Source organism: Elephas maximus, chromosome 1, assembly GCF_024166365.1.
Source record: "Elephas maximus indicus isolate mEleMax1 chromosome 1, mEleMax1 primary haplotype, whole genome shotgun sequence".
Taxonomy (NCBI): Eukaryota; Metazoa; Chordata; class Mammalia; order Proboscidea; family Elephantidae; genus Elephas; species Elephas maximus.
This window is the reverse complement of record NC_064819.1, coordinates 108,068,753-108,084,061: the sequence shown is the minus strand read 5'-3', so window position 1 is coordinate 108,084,061 and position 15,309 is coordinate 108,068,753. Positions and strand designations below refer to the sequence as shown.

The following is a 15,309-nucleotide window of genomic DNA, read 5'->3' as shown; positions in this document are numbered from 1 at the left end:
CATCTGAGTCCAAGAAAATGCTCTCCTCAGGGGGCCCCTGGTCATCACTTGCAGCCATTTCCACGATCCTCATCATCTAGTACCTCTTTGGTTAGCACATTCTGACCCTCTGCTGCTTGCTTTAGGGCTGGAGCTGGGCCTCTCCTCAAAGCCTGGACACCACACTGAGGTGGGAGGAGGGAAGTAGAATGAAACAAACAGACCAAGTTCACAGAAATTTATGAAAATAACATTTAGGAGTCTTTACATTAAAAACCCCCGGGCCTGCTCCCATCCTACAGCATGAAGGGTAAGTCTATGTTCTTCTCCCCGGTGCCCACGTAGATGTAGCCGTAGTTCTTGGTGCAGGGGGCATGGTAGAAGGTGAGACCTGGCCAGAGCAGGCTGCGCAGCACAACCAAGGTGTTGCCTCGCTCCATCTGGACGCTCCAGGACCCTGGGGAGGAGGCGGCACGAGGTGAGGCCCAGCCCCTCGGGCAGCCAGGTCCGGGTGCAGAGGTACCACCAGGAAAAGGGGGACAATTTTAATTATCCAGGCACTTTCCTCCTTCCAGTTGCCTTTTAGCCATTTCACTGTTCATTAATCTGTCTTTTGGAGGGCAAAGGAAGTGAAAAGAGGTGAATCACAAACCAGTCTGTTTTGTTGTCAGTTAAAGGTTGTATGGAGGAGGGGCTGTTGGCCCAGTGCATTGGGGCTGGAGGACAAGAGACTCCAGACTCCCTCGCACCTTATACTGGGGCAATCACTGGAGACCTGTAGCCCTGGCCTAGTGTGGCCCCAGGATGCCATTTTGCTGTCCTCTAATCCCAGAAGCCTTTTGCCCTGAGATGGGTTAGACCAGACTTGGGGCTCGAACAGGGGTTTTGGCTACTTCAGGCCTCCCAGCTCAACGGCCCGAGCTGGCAGCTGGTAGACTGGGAGACTTCCTTGGCGGGAGGGGGCTTGGGCTGCAGCTAATGAGCCTTTGTCTTTATTGGGTTCTGCCCTGGTTTTCCTTCCTCCAGACAGGAGAAAGTCAGCCTAGGGCAGAGTTGTGCAGCCACAAGGACTTGGCGGGGAAGGGTCTGACTGAGCTCCAGAACTGAGGGAGGGAGCCGCTGTGTGGGAGGAAGGAGCCTGGGAAAATCTCCTCTGGATGCAGATCTGGAGCTTCTATTCCCCTGTGCTCTGAGGCCTCTCCCAGCCCAGCCGCAGCTCTACTTGCTCCCTGCCAGAAAGGCAAAGGCTTTGAAGGTTTTGGTGTTGGACCGGACAGTGATGCACTGAGGGCTGATCAACGCCTTCATCGGCTGCCAGTTCAGCCTGGCTGCTTTGCTCCTGCTGCCCCAGCTTCCCACAGGCCTCCTCCAACCACGGCCCACCCTGATCACTCCACACCCAACAGCCTCATACTCAGTCCCCACCCACTGGGGCCACCCCGCATTCAAGAGACCTGACCCTGCCAGCAGCTCAGCCCTGCTCAGGCTGCGATCACCTGCCCTCATCAAAGCCAGACCTTTCTGAGAGTGCAGGTCAGTTGGCTCAGCCCTGCTCGTAGAGAGAGGTGTCCTGGAGCCCACCTTAGCACTGTGCAGTGGCCAGCACCAAGTGTCACCACCCGTGCATAGATAACATCGTGGAAGCCACACTGACTTGATTCAGCTCCCCAGGCCCTCAGTCCCTGCCAGTCAGCCTCAAGAAGAAAGGAGTGGCGAGGCATTCCCCTGGCTCTCACAACCTTTCTCTTGGGCACCCAAGGTCCTCCTTGACCTCCCAGACCTACACTCATCAGAGCTCGAGGCCTTAGCCTATTGCCCTCCTGGTCACTTATCAGCAGACACTGCCTGGGGGCATTGGGGGTGTGACCAAACTGTTTTCCAGGCACTGCAGGTGGCCTTTAACCAGAAGCACAGGCCCTGGGAAGGTACAACTGCCCAGTGCTCCCTTAGTCATGCCCACCAGGACCCAAAGCATCATCTGAAGCCAGCTTCCTATAGAGACAGTCCCTTCCCACCTGGGGAGCCCACAGTTGCACAGCCCTTTGAATTGGGAAGGTCAGGCTCCGCCTTGCTCCTCTGCCTGAGCCAAATACTGCCCTGGAATCCCTCAAACTAGACCATTATCAGGTCATAGGTCACCAGCACCTTGGCACACCCTCTACCAGGGCTGGTCCCAGCCTGTCCTCACACCAATTTTGCCCACCCTAGGGCTGGCCACCTCTTGCCTCCAGTAGATGAGGGGGCATCTCAGACAAAGCAGCCCGGGCTCATCAGCAGAGGGCAAGGAGAAACTGGCAAGGATGCTAGAGAAATACAGTGCCCCCACCAGGGGGAGGGCAATGCCAAGCAGGCTGAGGGTGCTGGCAGAGTGTGTTAACAGCATGTGAGGGGCTGTCAGCTAGCACTGTCTCCCTCCCTCCCTTGCATTCCTGTCACACTCCCATCCTCCTCTCCATGTCCCTGGCTTAGCTGGTCGCCCAGGAAACCCAGACTCTCAACGTGCCTGGAGTCACGTACTTCCACCTGGGGAGCCGGGCACTTGCTGTCACCTTCACCCACTTTTCTTATTGCAACTGCTGGAAAGGCTGGGCCCAGCCAGCTGCTGCCTCCTCTTCTAGGACCCTGGAGCAAAGAGGTCTCCTGCAGCCCTGGCATTTCAGCTTACTCTCCTGAGTCTCCCCAAACCTCCCCTCCTGCACCCTAGCAGCCACTCTTCTCCAGAAGGCCTGATTTTGGAGGATGTGGCTGGGGGACAGGCCAATAAGTCAGGAGTGGGACCTGTTGCAATTGGCAGGAAGTCATTCTGGGTTTCCTGGCCCCCAGGGGTCACCTACCCACCTTGCTAGGGTAGGAACCTCAGGCTAGAGTGCTATTACTCATAATTACATTAACCTACCCTCAAGGAAGAAAAGCATTAAATTTGGGGGAAGGAGTGGGCCAGGCTGGTGATCAGGGCTGTCCAGGGGCAGCAGATAGATGGCTTAAACCCTCTCCTCAGACCAGCACAACACGATGTTACCAAAAAAAAAAAAAACCCAAAGGCTATGGGTACCTCCCCTCAGAGCAGCCACATGCCCTCCCCGCAAAGTAGAGTCAAACCCTCTAGAAGCCTGGGGACAGACTCCTGTTTCATTGAATGGGGGGTGGGGGTGGGGGGTTAGGGCCAGTCCCCTTGGTCTAGAAAACCAAGCACCATTAGCCAGACTTCCAAGGGACTGGGGTGAGAGGAGCTATCCGCACCCCCTTCCCCAAGAAAAGGCTGATCCTTCTCCTCTCCAATGCCTCTGTCTCCTACCCCTCTCCCCAACTCCCATCACCTTAAAGGCCACTTTCCAGGCAGCCAGCCTCCTTGCTGCCCTCTGCTGCCTGAGGTTGGCATTGCCACTCAGAGCTTGTGATGGAGTCCCAAGGTCCACAGCCTGGCCGCTGCCTGAGATCGCTGCTCCAGCTGCAGAGTAGAGCAGGGAAGGGAGCTGTGCCCTCCCGTCCTCCCCTGCTGCCTCTCTTGCTGCTCTGCCTGCCGTTCCCTGCTTCCCAAGACAACAATGACGCTGTTTGTGAGGCACGTTTCACACTTCCCTTTCCTGCACAATTTCATTTGGTCTTCTCAAACCCGAATCTTGTTCACGATGGCATTCCAGGTGCCTGGCGCGTCACATCTGCTCAATGACCATTTGCCAATAAGATGAAAAGTTAAAGAGTATTGAATGGCAGAGTCCTACCTAGAGCTCTGCTCTCTCACCTCCTGACCTAGTGCTCCATCCACCTCACCCACTGCAGCCCAAGATCAGAGAATTCTTAGCTGTTGCCCAATACCCACCAGGAGGATGGTCCTGCCACCCCAGAACTAGGTGGTGGCACCCAAAGCTACCCACTACCATCATATTCTGCAGATCCAGGGCGGGCAGGATGGCTCATGAGATTGTAAGTGGGTCCAGACAATATCCCTTCCCCTCCTTTCTTTAGCCAAGGCTGGCCCAGGGACAGGCTGCTGAGCTAATGGCCCACCTTGATGGGCACAGAGAGCAGGAGTCCCAGGGACAGGGACAGCCTAAACCGCATCTGCTGAGAGGTGACACAAAGACCTCTGAACAATTGCTTCAGACCCAGAAAGGACAGGTCACCAAGAGGAAATAATGAACTTTACCTGGGCAGAAAACAGATGTCAAATCCCATCCCTCCCACTAGTCCTGGTGTCCTGGGGAACTCTTCCCTGGGCTTTTGGCCCCGCTTAGCAGCCCAGCCAATTCGGGCTTCTGCCTGCCTGGCAGGACAGTCTCCTTGCTGCTCATTCTGCTCTTTCACCAGCTAATAAGGAAGGGAGTCTGGGCGCAAAATCAGAGCTGTCTACTCTCCTCCACTATCCACACTTCCACCTCCATGCCACACCACTGCCCCACCAAAGCATCATGAGAAAAAGCTGGGCCTGACATCCTGGAGGCTTTCTGGGGGTGGCTCTAGGAATAAGGGAGCAGGAGGCTTAGGGAGGTTTCCCAAGGCAAGGCCCAGGTCAGCCCTCCCCTCAGGCCCACCATACAGGAGATGTCAGGCACCCTCAGCTCTCAAGGCCCCAGCACCGAAGGCAGGGACACACTGGGTGGACTGGGAGGTGGAGCCAGCAGCTGATCCTTCAGCCCTGAGGCCCACCATTAGGGCGGGGTGTCTAGGTCCTTAGGCTACTGCAGCTCATCCACCTCACAGGCCCGATCCCGTACCTCCCAAGGGCTTGTTGGGTTCACTTGTCCACTGGGCACATTGGGATGGCCTCACATTCTTTAGGAAGAGTCCCCATGCCTCACATTTTACTTCCCTACTGCTGGGAGAGACATCAGCCTCCTGTGGCCCTTTACCCCAACGGCAGAGCAGGCAGGGCTGATGGGGTTCCCTTAGGAAGCCATCTGGCCAGCTTTGATCTTGGCTACAAAGGCCCTAGCACCCCTTCACCCTCCCTGCACCCACACTGCACAAGGGATGAGGCTCCATCTGTGGAGAGGAGGCACTGCTGCAGTTAGCTCCGCCATCGCCCAGTACCTCCTCCAGCCCTGGAGCATCCAGCTGCAGACAAGAAGGCTGAGACGTCAGCACTGAGAGGGCATTCCAGCCATACCCAAATCAGGGAGGCGGGCTGCTGCCCTCAATTTAAGAGGACTCCTCAGCCCATCCCTCAGCCCCTGGCACTGGGTGCCAACATCACAGCGTTCCTGGCTCCCTTTATTAGTAGCAGAAGTGCAGCCACCTCCAGCTCCTAGCCAGGCTGGGAGGGCAGAGTTGGAGGAGACAAGTAAGGAAAGTTGGGGAGTGTGGCTAGTGGTTGTGAAATGCTCCAGCCCCTATAAACCCTCCTTATATCCCCGCAGGTCCTGAGCCCCTTACCATCCATCACTGCAGGCTTAGCCATGCTGAGGGTGGCTTGACTTGGGCGCCCTCATGTGGCGGAGGCCAGAGTGGCTGTTCCTTGATGGAGGCTAATAACCATTCAGAACCCACCTTCTGGCCCCTAGGGTGCTGCACTAGCTCCCAAGTGGCCTCCTTGTCCCTTCTCAGCACACCCGCTCACCGCTGCCTTACTTCACAGACCTGACCACAAACTGCCAGCAGCTCCTTACCGTCTTGGCCTTCTAGGCTCTCCTAGGGCTGCCCGACCCGCCCCTAAGGCCTTTTTGCACTAAAGGTAATATCAGTAATATTTTTTATTTGAGTTCTTACCATGTGTTAAGCGTTGTTATGATGTATGTATGTTAACTCTGTATATGTGTTCGATTCTCACAACAACCCCAATGAGGTAGAAAATATCATTACCCAACCCCCCTCCCCCCCATAGAAATGAGGTAAGTGAGGCTTAAGGAAATTGAGGAGCTTGTTTGAGGTCACACAGCTATTAAGTGACAGAGCCAGAATTCTAACCTTTTCTGTCTGATTCCAGAGCTCTTGCCGTTAACCACTACTGCCATCCCACCCCTTCTAAATTCCAGCCCATGTGGATTGCTCATTGCTCCTCAGGGGTCTGTCTCCCCCTAGTGGTGGGGGTGACTATTGTCCAACTATTCTCTTCGTTTAAAAAGAAACACCACAGTTAACGCCAGAGCCCCAAAGTATAATGCTTTAACATTCACTGTTTCCTTGGGCTTAACTCTCTGCACCTGAGTCTCTTTATCTGTAAAATGGGGATAATAATAGTGTCCACCTCATAGGTTGACTGTAAAGATTAAAATGAGATCAGCCATGGAAAGGACTGAACACAGTGCCTGGCACACAGTAAGCAGTCTCATTGCCTGTATGAATTAGTTGTTGTTATTATCATCATCTATCATTGCTATTAATTATCATCATCAGATTCCCCCCAGTTCTCAGAAACACCAAGTGTCGGGAGGGAAAGAATCAGGGTGCTAAGTCAGTGCCTGAGTCCAGGCCCCTGCTACCTAGAGCCCAGCTCCTATTCTGGCGTACAGCCTCAGAGGAAGAGCATCTTCCCAGGACATGCCCTTCTCTAGGGGCAATGCTCAAGGGAGGGGACTGAAATCCCTGTGGCCTGCCAACAACTGCTGGCTTTGTGCCTGGGCTAGATGGGCCCTGGAGCCAAGAAGGTCTCTGAAGCTGTATGTTTTAAGATGAAAAGGTACCCCGCACATAGCAGGAAACTAATGTACAGAACTCTTTTTTTGTTCCCCTCAAGGGGAATTTTTTTTTTTTTTTTAGAACTCATTTTCTTAGCAGGTGGCTTTTTATTCAGTCAACCAACACCCGCTATGTGCCAAGCACTCCCCAAAACCTAAAACTTGAAATGTAGGTATGGTTAGTATTTTCAAGGACATTTTCAGAAATGTTTGGGGAAAGATTCCCAGCTTGCCTCCATTCAAGACTGCTGTGAGATACTGAGATGCTTCTGTCTGTGGAAGCATATGGAAAACATTCCCATTTTTGTCATTCAACAAACATTTCCTCATTGTCTACTATGAGCTGGGCCCTATACCAGACCCTGGGGAAGCCTCATCCTCAATGACCCACGAAAACCAATCAAACCAAACCTGTTGCCATCAAGTTGATTCTGACTTACGGCGACCCTATAAGGCTGAGTAGAACTGTCCCATCGGGTTCCAAGGAACAGCTGGTGGATTTGAACAGCTGACCTCTTGGTTAGCAGCTGAGCTCTTAACCTCTGTGCACCAGGGCTCCAAGGGTCCACAATGACCCACCAATTCCCACCCAGGCTCTTGGTTCTGCTCTCAAAGGAGAATGGCAGGCGGCATGGCCCACTGCTCTGATCCAGGGGCAGTTCTGTCGTCCTTGAATTAATGAGCCATTACCTCTGGGGATATCATGCTCCAAGGAGTCCATGAAGTCCAGGGAAGGGTCCAAGTCAGCCTTCTCAAGCAAGGTCTTGTTCTTCAGTTCAACAGCCTCCTTGAAGTGGAAGTAGGAACTGAGCTTCTTGGCCTCAGACAAGGACAGTCCTAGAAGTAAGTGACAGGCAGGAAGGGGATGGTCAGCTCCCAAATTCACAACCCTTTTCTGCATTGGGACCACATGGAGGAGCTACCACTAACATAGAACTGAAGGGAAAAGAGGGAGTAGGTTTCTTTCAGCTCAGACTTGGTTCAGATCCTGCAATGAGGAAAGACGGAAGGGGAGGGAGGCGGGGAAAGGCAGACAGCCCAGACCCATGTAAAACCCTGGGTAGGAGCCACATGCTTTCCCATCCCTCAGGCAGAAGAGAGTCAGAATCTAGGGACTGGGTAGCCCATGTCAACCACCAATGCCAGGCCACTGGGCACATCCTTAGCTGGTGATATGGCCACAGCTATTCCTTCTCAAAGGAAGTGGGCAGGTTATCCCTGGGCTCCTGGACACATTTCCGACTGTGCTTGGGAAGAGATGCCCTACTGCCCTTGAAAAGGGCCCTGGAGAACTCACCTTCAAAGGTCCGATTGACGTGGGTGGGTCCAAAAGGTGTCTTGAAGAGGGCACCTCGGGGGATAATGGCCACAGCCTTGTCTATCTGGTCAATGATGGACACCAAGCGGGTTTCTTCCTTGATCTGAATCTGAGGAGACAGGAGAGAAGCCATCCTTCTGCCCACTCACCCCAGGTCCAAGGATCCTCTATGTGACCATGTCACCTGGATCATCATGAATAGATGCCAGGTCCACAGGAAAATCACCGTGGGTGAACCCTCACCTTCTCTCCTAACAGGATTTAATTTCTTTCTTATTTTTATTTTTGAATGGAAAGTACATACAGGTGATGCAAAATTCAAGACTTCCAAAAAATGAGTCTTGGTCTCAGCCCCCCAGCTCTCCTCCCTGGGGTCAACCACCATTAACAATTTCCTGTGCATCCTTCTAGAGAAATGCCATCCTATCATCCTGTTTAAATGCTGCTTATTTTACCTTTTTACAATATAAAAGCAATCATGCTCACTATAGAATATTTGGAAAATATAGAAAAGCATGCCTCAGATCATTAAAACCACTCATAATTCCATTTCCTAAAGATAATCACTGATAGACAATATATTGATAAGCATCCTTCTAGTCTCTTCTATGCATATATTTAAAACAAAATTAGTCACAGTTTATGTAATTTTATATCCTGCTCTTTGACTTAACATTATTCCCCAAGCATCTTTCCCTTTCCGTATTATAACATTTTTATGCAGATGAAATTTGGTTACAATTAATATCAAGAGTCTGTAAACAAAAGGACTTCACACAGATGTTGGGGGAAAGCAGCATTTGGCAAGAAAAACACGTCAACAGAAGCCCCCCAAGAGTCACTGAGCCACCTATTTCCCATGAGCTGCCGAGCTGGACTATTTACAGAGAAGGAAATGGAAACCAATGTTTACTAAGTGCCTAGGCCAGGGGCTTTACATATGTCACCGCGTTTAATTCAAACAAACCTGCAAAGCAAATAGAATTATCTCAGAAAATAAAACCCAGGCTTGGGAAGGGTAAACTTGTCCGGTGTGAGGGGTCGGGGCTTGCAGCTGGGGCATCACAGACGTAGACCCAGGCTTTTGGGATCACCCAGGTTCAAGTGGAGAGGCTGGGTTTGAATTCTAGGTTTCTCTAATTTCAGACCTTGGGCTCCTTTCCTTTTGACTTAGCAATTGCATTTCTAGGAACTGGTCTTTCATACAGAGTACACACGTGGGAAATAACACGTGTACAAGGTCATTCACTGTGGCATTTTTTGTCAGAACGGAACTTAGAAAGCCACATTTCCATTAATAAGACACTGGTTAAATATATTACGGTACACATGGTAAAAAGAATGAGGAAGCTCTTTACTGCACAGAATAGACAGGTCTGTTGTTCATATAATATACTGTTAATTGAATTTATTTTTGTTAGTTGAAAAAGATAAGGTGCAGAAATGTGTGCATAACATGCTACCATTTGTTGTTATTTTTAAAGGTAAAAAGAGAACACATACAGTAAGGCATTTGTTGAAGTTTGTATTTTCATAAAATGTCTCTGGAAGCCAGCTTCTCACACTTTAACGTGCACTCAAGTCCCCTGGGGATCTTGTTAAAATGCAGATTCCGATGCTGGGGCCCCAGGTTCTGCATTTTTAACTCCCAGGGCACGGTGATGTTTCTGACCAGACCACACCGAGTAGCAAGATTCAGAAAGATACACACACACACACATTACTCTTCCCCAGAAAGACAGCACGGGTGACTGGTGGACAGGGATGAGAGGAAACTGAGGCTCAAGGAGTTAAGTTTGTCAGGTGGGAGGCGGCAGGGATTACAGCTGAGGCGTCACAGACCTAGAAAAAAGGTATCACCTTTTTACCTACATTTGACTTTTGAACCATGTGAATGCATTATCTAGTAAAACTTTTTTCATACAAAAATGTAGGAGCCTGTACTCACTCCCTTACCCCCGAGTGCACACAGATCCCTCTTGCAGCCCTCATTCCAGAACCAGGCTTGTACAAGGGCTGCCTGTACACTCCATCCTGTCGCTCAGGAGCTGCATGACCCTGGGCAAGTCACTTAGCCTCTCTAAACTTCAGTTACCTCCCCTGGAAAGTAATGTACCAACTTCATAGAGCTGTAAAGACTAAGAGGCGACACACGCATGACAGCATGGTGCCTAAACACCCAATACCTGTCCCAGCAGGAGTGGAGTAATTCATAATAGTAGTTTTTGCCATGATTTCCATTGGGCTGGGTTTCTGCTGGCCAAGCCCTCTTTATCCAGGCCCTCCTTACCCTTGTCCTCTCCTCTTTACTCACCACCACTTCTTCTTCAAAGACCTTGTCACCATCGTTCATCTTCTGCAGCTCCGTGTGTTCATACTCATGTGAGGGGTCCCCCATGAAGCGGCCGCTCACCACAGACGTCTGCAGCAGCATCTCCTCCGTGGCGGGGGGCAAGAGGCTCCACTCCATGCAGTTCAGACTGCCAACAACATCCATATCACCCCTGGAATGCACCCTCCCTCTCACCCAGTCTTCCGCCTTCCCTTCTCCTTAGGGAGTCAGCCCAAGCTGTGGGGATTCATACCTTTCTCCCAATGCTGTTTTGAGACCCTTAGAAGCCCTAAGTGCTAACAGTACACCCTACCACCACAGGTGATGCAAATTCAATTTTATTTTTTGAAAGGCCATGAAAGGTTCACACACACACAGAAATTAAAATAGTGTCTTCCTAGATATCTGGGCTGTGAAATTCTGGAGAAGTTTCTGGAAGCTGAACTTTCCTCAATCAAGGGTGTTCTTGCTTTAGTGGGGCTCTAAACTCATGCTCAGCCTGCCTACTGAGCCAACAGCACAACCATCTCCCCTCTACTTCTCAAGGAAGTCCAGCCCATGCTCAAGGATCTGTCCTCCTTTTAGGTCTTCAGGAGCACTGCCCCTTCTTTCTCACTTCCAGGCAGGAGAGGCAGTGCGGCCCTCCCACTCCTCTGTAACCCACTCGGTGTCAGTTAGTGGTTGCATCCCCAGCCTGGTCTCTGCTTATCTTCCTTGTTCTTCACTTTCCACTGGCCTTCTCAATATAAAACTGCTCAGCCTTCTAAAACAGCAGCAGCCATCCTCAAATCCACATCCCTTCTAGAAAATTCCCTTTTCCTCTCTCTCCTTCCTCTTCCCAAGCTCCGAACAATAGTCTCAGGACAATAATTTGCCCTATGGGTGCCTTTCTTTTCCTCAATTTCACTCTTCAGCCTGCTACACTGTTATTTTTGCCCCCAACACTCCAAGGAACTGCTCAGGAGATCATCCATGGGCCCTAAAAGCCAACAAATGCTTTTCCATTCCTGTTTCTTTTGACATCTCCCTTCTCCCTCTTCCAGTACCTTAAGTACTTCCAAGGCACTATTCTTACGCCTCTTTTTCTCTCTGCAGTCTCACCCACCCGACTCCTGGGCTTCAGCTGCTGCCTAGTTGGCATCCAGACTCCAAACCCCTCTCACCACCTCCACTGCTTCCACCCTGGTTCAAGCCACCATCTATTCTTGCCTGGCTATTGCAGTCCTCCTAACTGGTCTTCCTGCTTCCACATCTGCTCTCCCTTCAGTCTGTCCCCACTCAACAACCAGACTGACCCTGTTAAAACCCAAGTCAGATCATATCACCCCTCTATTCAGAAACTTTCGACGGTTTCCCTTTGAGCCAACTCCTTACAATGCCCCACAAGGCCTTGCATGATTGTCTCCCCACCTGTAACTTCTCTGATCTCATATCCGACAATGATCCTCCTCCTCTCCAGCCACATTAACATCTACAGGGTTCCACAAACTCACTAAACACACGCCTGCCTCAGAGCCTTCGCACTTGCCACATACTTGATTCCCTCAGTCCCTTCAGATCTCTTCTCAAATGTCACCTGATCAGAGAGCCCACCACTGTCCACTCTTTTTAAAATAGCACTCCATCCTGCATCTCTATCCCCCCTTTACTGCTCTAGTTTTTGTCTTAGCACTTAGCACCATATGACATGTGTTATGGATTGAATTGTGATCCCCAAAAGAATTGTTTAAGTCCTAACCCCTGTACCTGTAAATATGACCCTTTGGAAATAGACTTTTCTTTTGTTATGTTAATGAGGTCATACCGGAGTAGAGTGGGTCCTAGACCTATCTATTCTGGATGGACACACAGTGGAGAGACAGACTCCGTATGAAGATATATCTATAAGCAGCCAAGGAACACCAGAGAAAAGAGAGCCCAGACTTGCCTATGCTCTGAGTTCGAACTTCTATCCTCCAGAACTGTGAGGAAATAAATTTCCATTCTTTAAAGCCACCCACTTGTGGTATTTTTGTTACAGCAGCACCAGTTAATTAAAACAACATGTAATACATGGATGTATTTACTGTCTGTCTCTCCCCTCCACACACATACACACTAATAATCTAAGCTCCATGAAAACAGGGATTCTTTCTCCTTTACCACTGAATTCCTGGTACCTAGATCAATCAATGCCTGGCACACAGTAGGTCCTCAATAAAGATATAGAAGAAAATGAAATGAGTCCCAATCTCTTTTTTCAGCCCAAATTTCTCTTCTGAAATTCAGATTTGTATTTTAACATGTCTTCTTAACACCCTGCACCCCCGGCACCTCACACCAAACTCACTATATCTTCCCTAGACTGTCTCCCTGAATTTTCTCCCAGTGAGTGGCACCAGCAGTCACCTTGACTTCTTCTTCATCACCACCACCCCACATTCAATCAGTCACAAATCCTACAGAATCTACCACTTAAATCTTCCCAACCCATTCCCACAATCTCCCACCCATTCACTCAGCTACCCCTTTCTTCCAGGCCCCCTCATCTGGACACTGCAATAAGCTCCTAAATGCTCATCCCACTTCCAGGCCATCCTGCCCACTCATGTCTGAGCAGGCTCTTCTTGCTTAAAACCTCTCATGGCCCTCTATGTTCGACGGGACAACATTCAAACCCCTTGGCCTCTCCATCCAGTCTCACATAACACCCTATGCTGCCACTGTCACGTTTATCTACCTGCTGTTCTCCAAAACACCCCAAGCCCTGTCGAGCCAACAGGTGTTTGCAGAACTGTTTCCTCTATCCAGCATGCCTTTCCCACACCTTGCTGGAGAACTCCTGCTCATCTTTCAAATCTCAAAGGAAGTTATTTCTTCAGCAATCGTATTTAATTGCGCTCCAGGAGAATGCCTCCCTCTGGCCCTCCTTTGTGTACTAGCTCTGTTCTAGTTTTCACACACCATGATGTCATTTCTGGGTGACACATCTGCCCCCCCAGAATGTGGACAGCTAGGAGACAGGGGTGCGTCTTAGCCACCTGTGAAAGCCCAGGTCTAGCACACGCGGCATCCGATCAATGTTGGACGGATAGATACATGGACAGATAAGTGAAGTCTCCAACTCCTGCCTCCTGAACGGACTGCTGTGTAGGGAGGTGAGCGCCTCGCCATCACTGGGGGTAGTAAAAAATAGGCTGGATGGTCCTGAATGGTAGTGTCCAGGGAATTTTCGCCAGTTCTAAACCCCTTACAAGAGCGCCTCCTGCCTGCAGGGCAGACATCACTGAAGATGCTTCTATACCCAACGCCAAACAACGTCCCCCAGAGCTTCCGATCCTTCTCCAAACAGAATCCTTCGGAATGCCAGGTCTGACACCTGGCCCGCGCCTGGCTTCTACTCCAGGCCTCCATTCTCCAAGAACCTTCACCTTCCTCCGCAGGTGTTCTTGGCCCTGCCTCTATTACAAACCCATCTGTACCTAAGTATCTCTTGTCGGCTCCTGGACGAGAGCCTGTCCTCCTAGGACCCCGCCCCACCTTCCCCCGCCCCCTCATCTCCCCGCCCACTTCCGTTCTACTCTCAGGTTCCGAAACTCCCAGTTCCAGCAGTTCAATCCTCAACCAACTTTCCACGCTCCTTTCTGTCCCCAGGCCCCGCCCCAGGCCCCGCCCCAGGCCCCTCCCTATCCATCCCTCTCAGATCCTGTACCCCCGCTTTCTTGACCTCGTAGTCCCAACCCCTCGGCCCCGCCCCTTCCCAATCCTTTAGGGCCCGCACAACGTCCACTTTCGTGTCTTCGCGAGGCCTCGCCCGCCCCGGGTACCGCGTCCACCTGTAGAGGGTTTTGCGCGGTGCGAGCTGGTCCTCGGTCAAGCCCTGCGCGATGTAGTAATCGGCGACCAGGCCGAGGATGCGGCCCCAGAAGAGGATCCGGTCGTAGCGGTAGTCGCGTTTAACCAGCAGGAGGGAAGTGAGCAGGGAGGCCCGGCGGTCGGGGCTGAGGCCCTGCCCACTGCCGGACGCCAGCTCCAGCGACAGTAGGAGGCTCTCGGAGTCCATCAGGCCAGCGGTTCTGCCCAACGCCCGCCGGGTTGCTAGGAGAAGTGGTCTCCATGGAGACCAGAGCTCCGCCCTTTCGCCTTACAGGAAGCCAGGATCCCACCCACGTGACCGCCTACGACCCCGCCCTGTCGGATCGCCCTTCTCCCAGCGGAGCCCTTGGGTGTAAACCTGGCCCCTTCCCTCTCCTTTTCCAGTTTGGGACGGATGTCTTCAGTTGTCGCGCCGACGATGTAGTTTCCCCGAACACTGGTAGATTACAGTGTGGAATTGGAAGACCCAGCGTAGTCCAATTCCATGGGTACTCTGGCCTTCCCTGAGTCCTTCCACGTAATAGACACTCACTGTGTCCTCACTGTACGTGTAGCGCGAGCTTGTGAATAAAAACAAAAGCCCCGGCCCTGACACTAGATGTATTTTACCCCAGTCGTGTTATTTTTTTTGGCTTCAGAATTATCTGGAAAGAAAATAATTTGTACTAGATTTGAGATCCCTTGTGGCTCTCGAAGTCTTAAGACAGTTAATCCTCACCACCACCACAAGCCAGATCTTACAGATAGGGGTCCATCCACTGCATTCCCTTCGGTGTTCCCCAGATGTCTCTTTATCTGCCCCTTCATAGGACGATTCCAGTTAAGTGGCAGATGGAGACCTAGGCAATGGGGCAAGGTATAGGGTCGCACTGGCAAAGGAGGGAGTGGAGGGGCATACAAAAAGGGTGACATTTACAGACTAAACTTTCCCATCAACTACCACCTACATTTACATCCCTGAGCCACACAACTGTTCCTTTTAGGCACCATAGTAGGTAGCCACAGATGAAAGGCCAGAACCCCACTGCAGCTGAGGTTCTTCTCTCCCTGGGCCAGAGGCTACCTCTTCACATCCACCTCAGGAGTCCCCAGCCAAGTGCGAACAGAGGAACCGGTTCTTCAGCAAGCTGGTTGTCAGGGAAGGAGACGGGCTTTTTGTTAATATTAATCATTGATCTTTTAATTTCTGGATTCCTTGGAGAGGACTCATG

At 51.3% G+C, this 15,309-nt stretch overlaps 1 protein-coding gene across 2 annotated transcripts; it reads right to left on the bottom strand.

Annotated features, from left to right (window-relative positions):
• Positions 1–8: 8 nt before the first annotated feature.
• Positions 9–14,348, bottom strand: RSPH9 (radial spoke head component 9). Of its 2 annotated transcripts, none has more exons than XM_049893051.1 (5): positions 14,059–14,346; positions 10,226–10,391; positions 7,891–8,020; positions 7,284–7,430; positions 9–436 (listed from the first exon to the last, which is right to left on the bottom strand). In XM_049893051.1, the coding sequence occupies exons 1-5, from the start codon at positions 14,283–14,285 to the stop codon at positions 276–278; spliced, it is 831 nt and encodes a 276-aa protein (XP_049749008.1). In that variant the 5' UTR covers positions 14,286–14,346; the 3' UTR covers positions 9–275. The 2 variants fall into 2 exon arrangements, with proteins under 2 accessions (XP_049749008.1, XP_049749009.1); XM_049893052.1 differs by lacking the exon at positions 9–436 and adding an exon at positions 443–589 and having other exon boundaries at positions 14,059–14,348.
• Between the last annotated feature and the right edge of the window lie 961 nt (positions 14,349–15,309).

Excerpts from the sequence above, each read along its gene's own strand:
- RSPH9 (XM_049893051.1), bottom strand. The coding sequence starts at position 14,285 with ATGGACTCCGAGAGCCTCCTACTGTCGCTGGAGCTGGCGTCCGGCAGT. Across the intron at positions 8,021-10,225 it reads TCTTTGAAGAAGAAGTGGTG|ATTCAGATCAAGGAAGAAAC; the intron begins GTGAGTAAAGAG and ends CTGTCTCCTCAG. Across the intron at positions 7,431-7,890 it reads CGTCAATCGGACCTTTGAAG|GACTGTCCTTGTCTGAGGCC; the intron begins GTGAGTTCTCCA and ends ACTTACTTCTAG.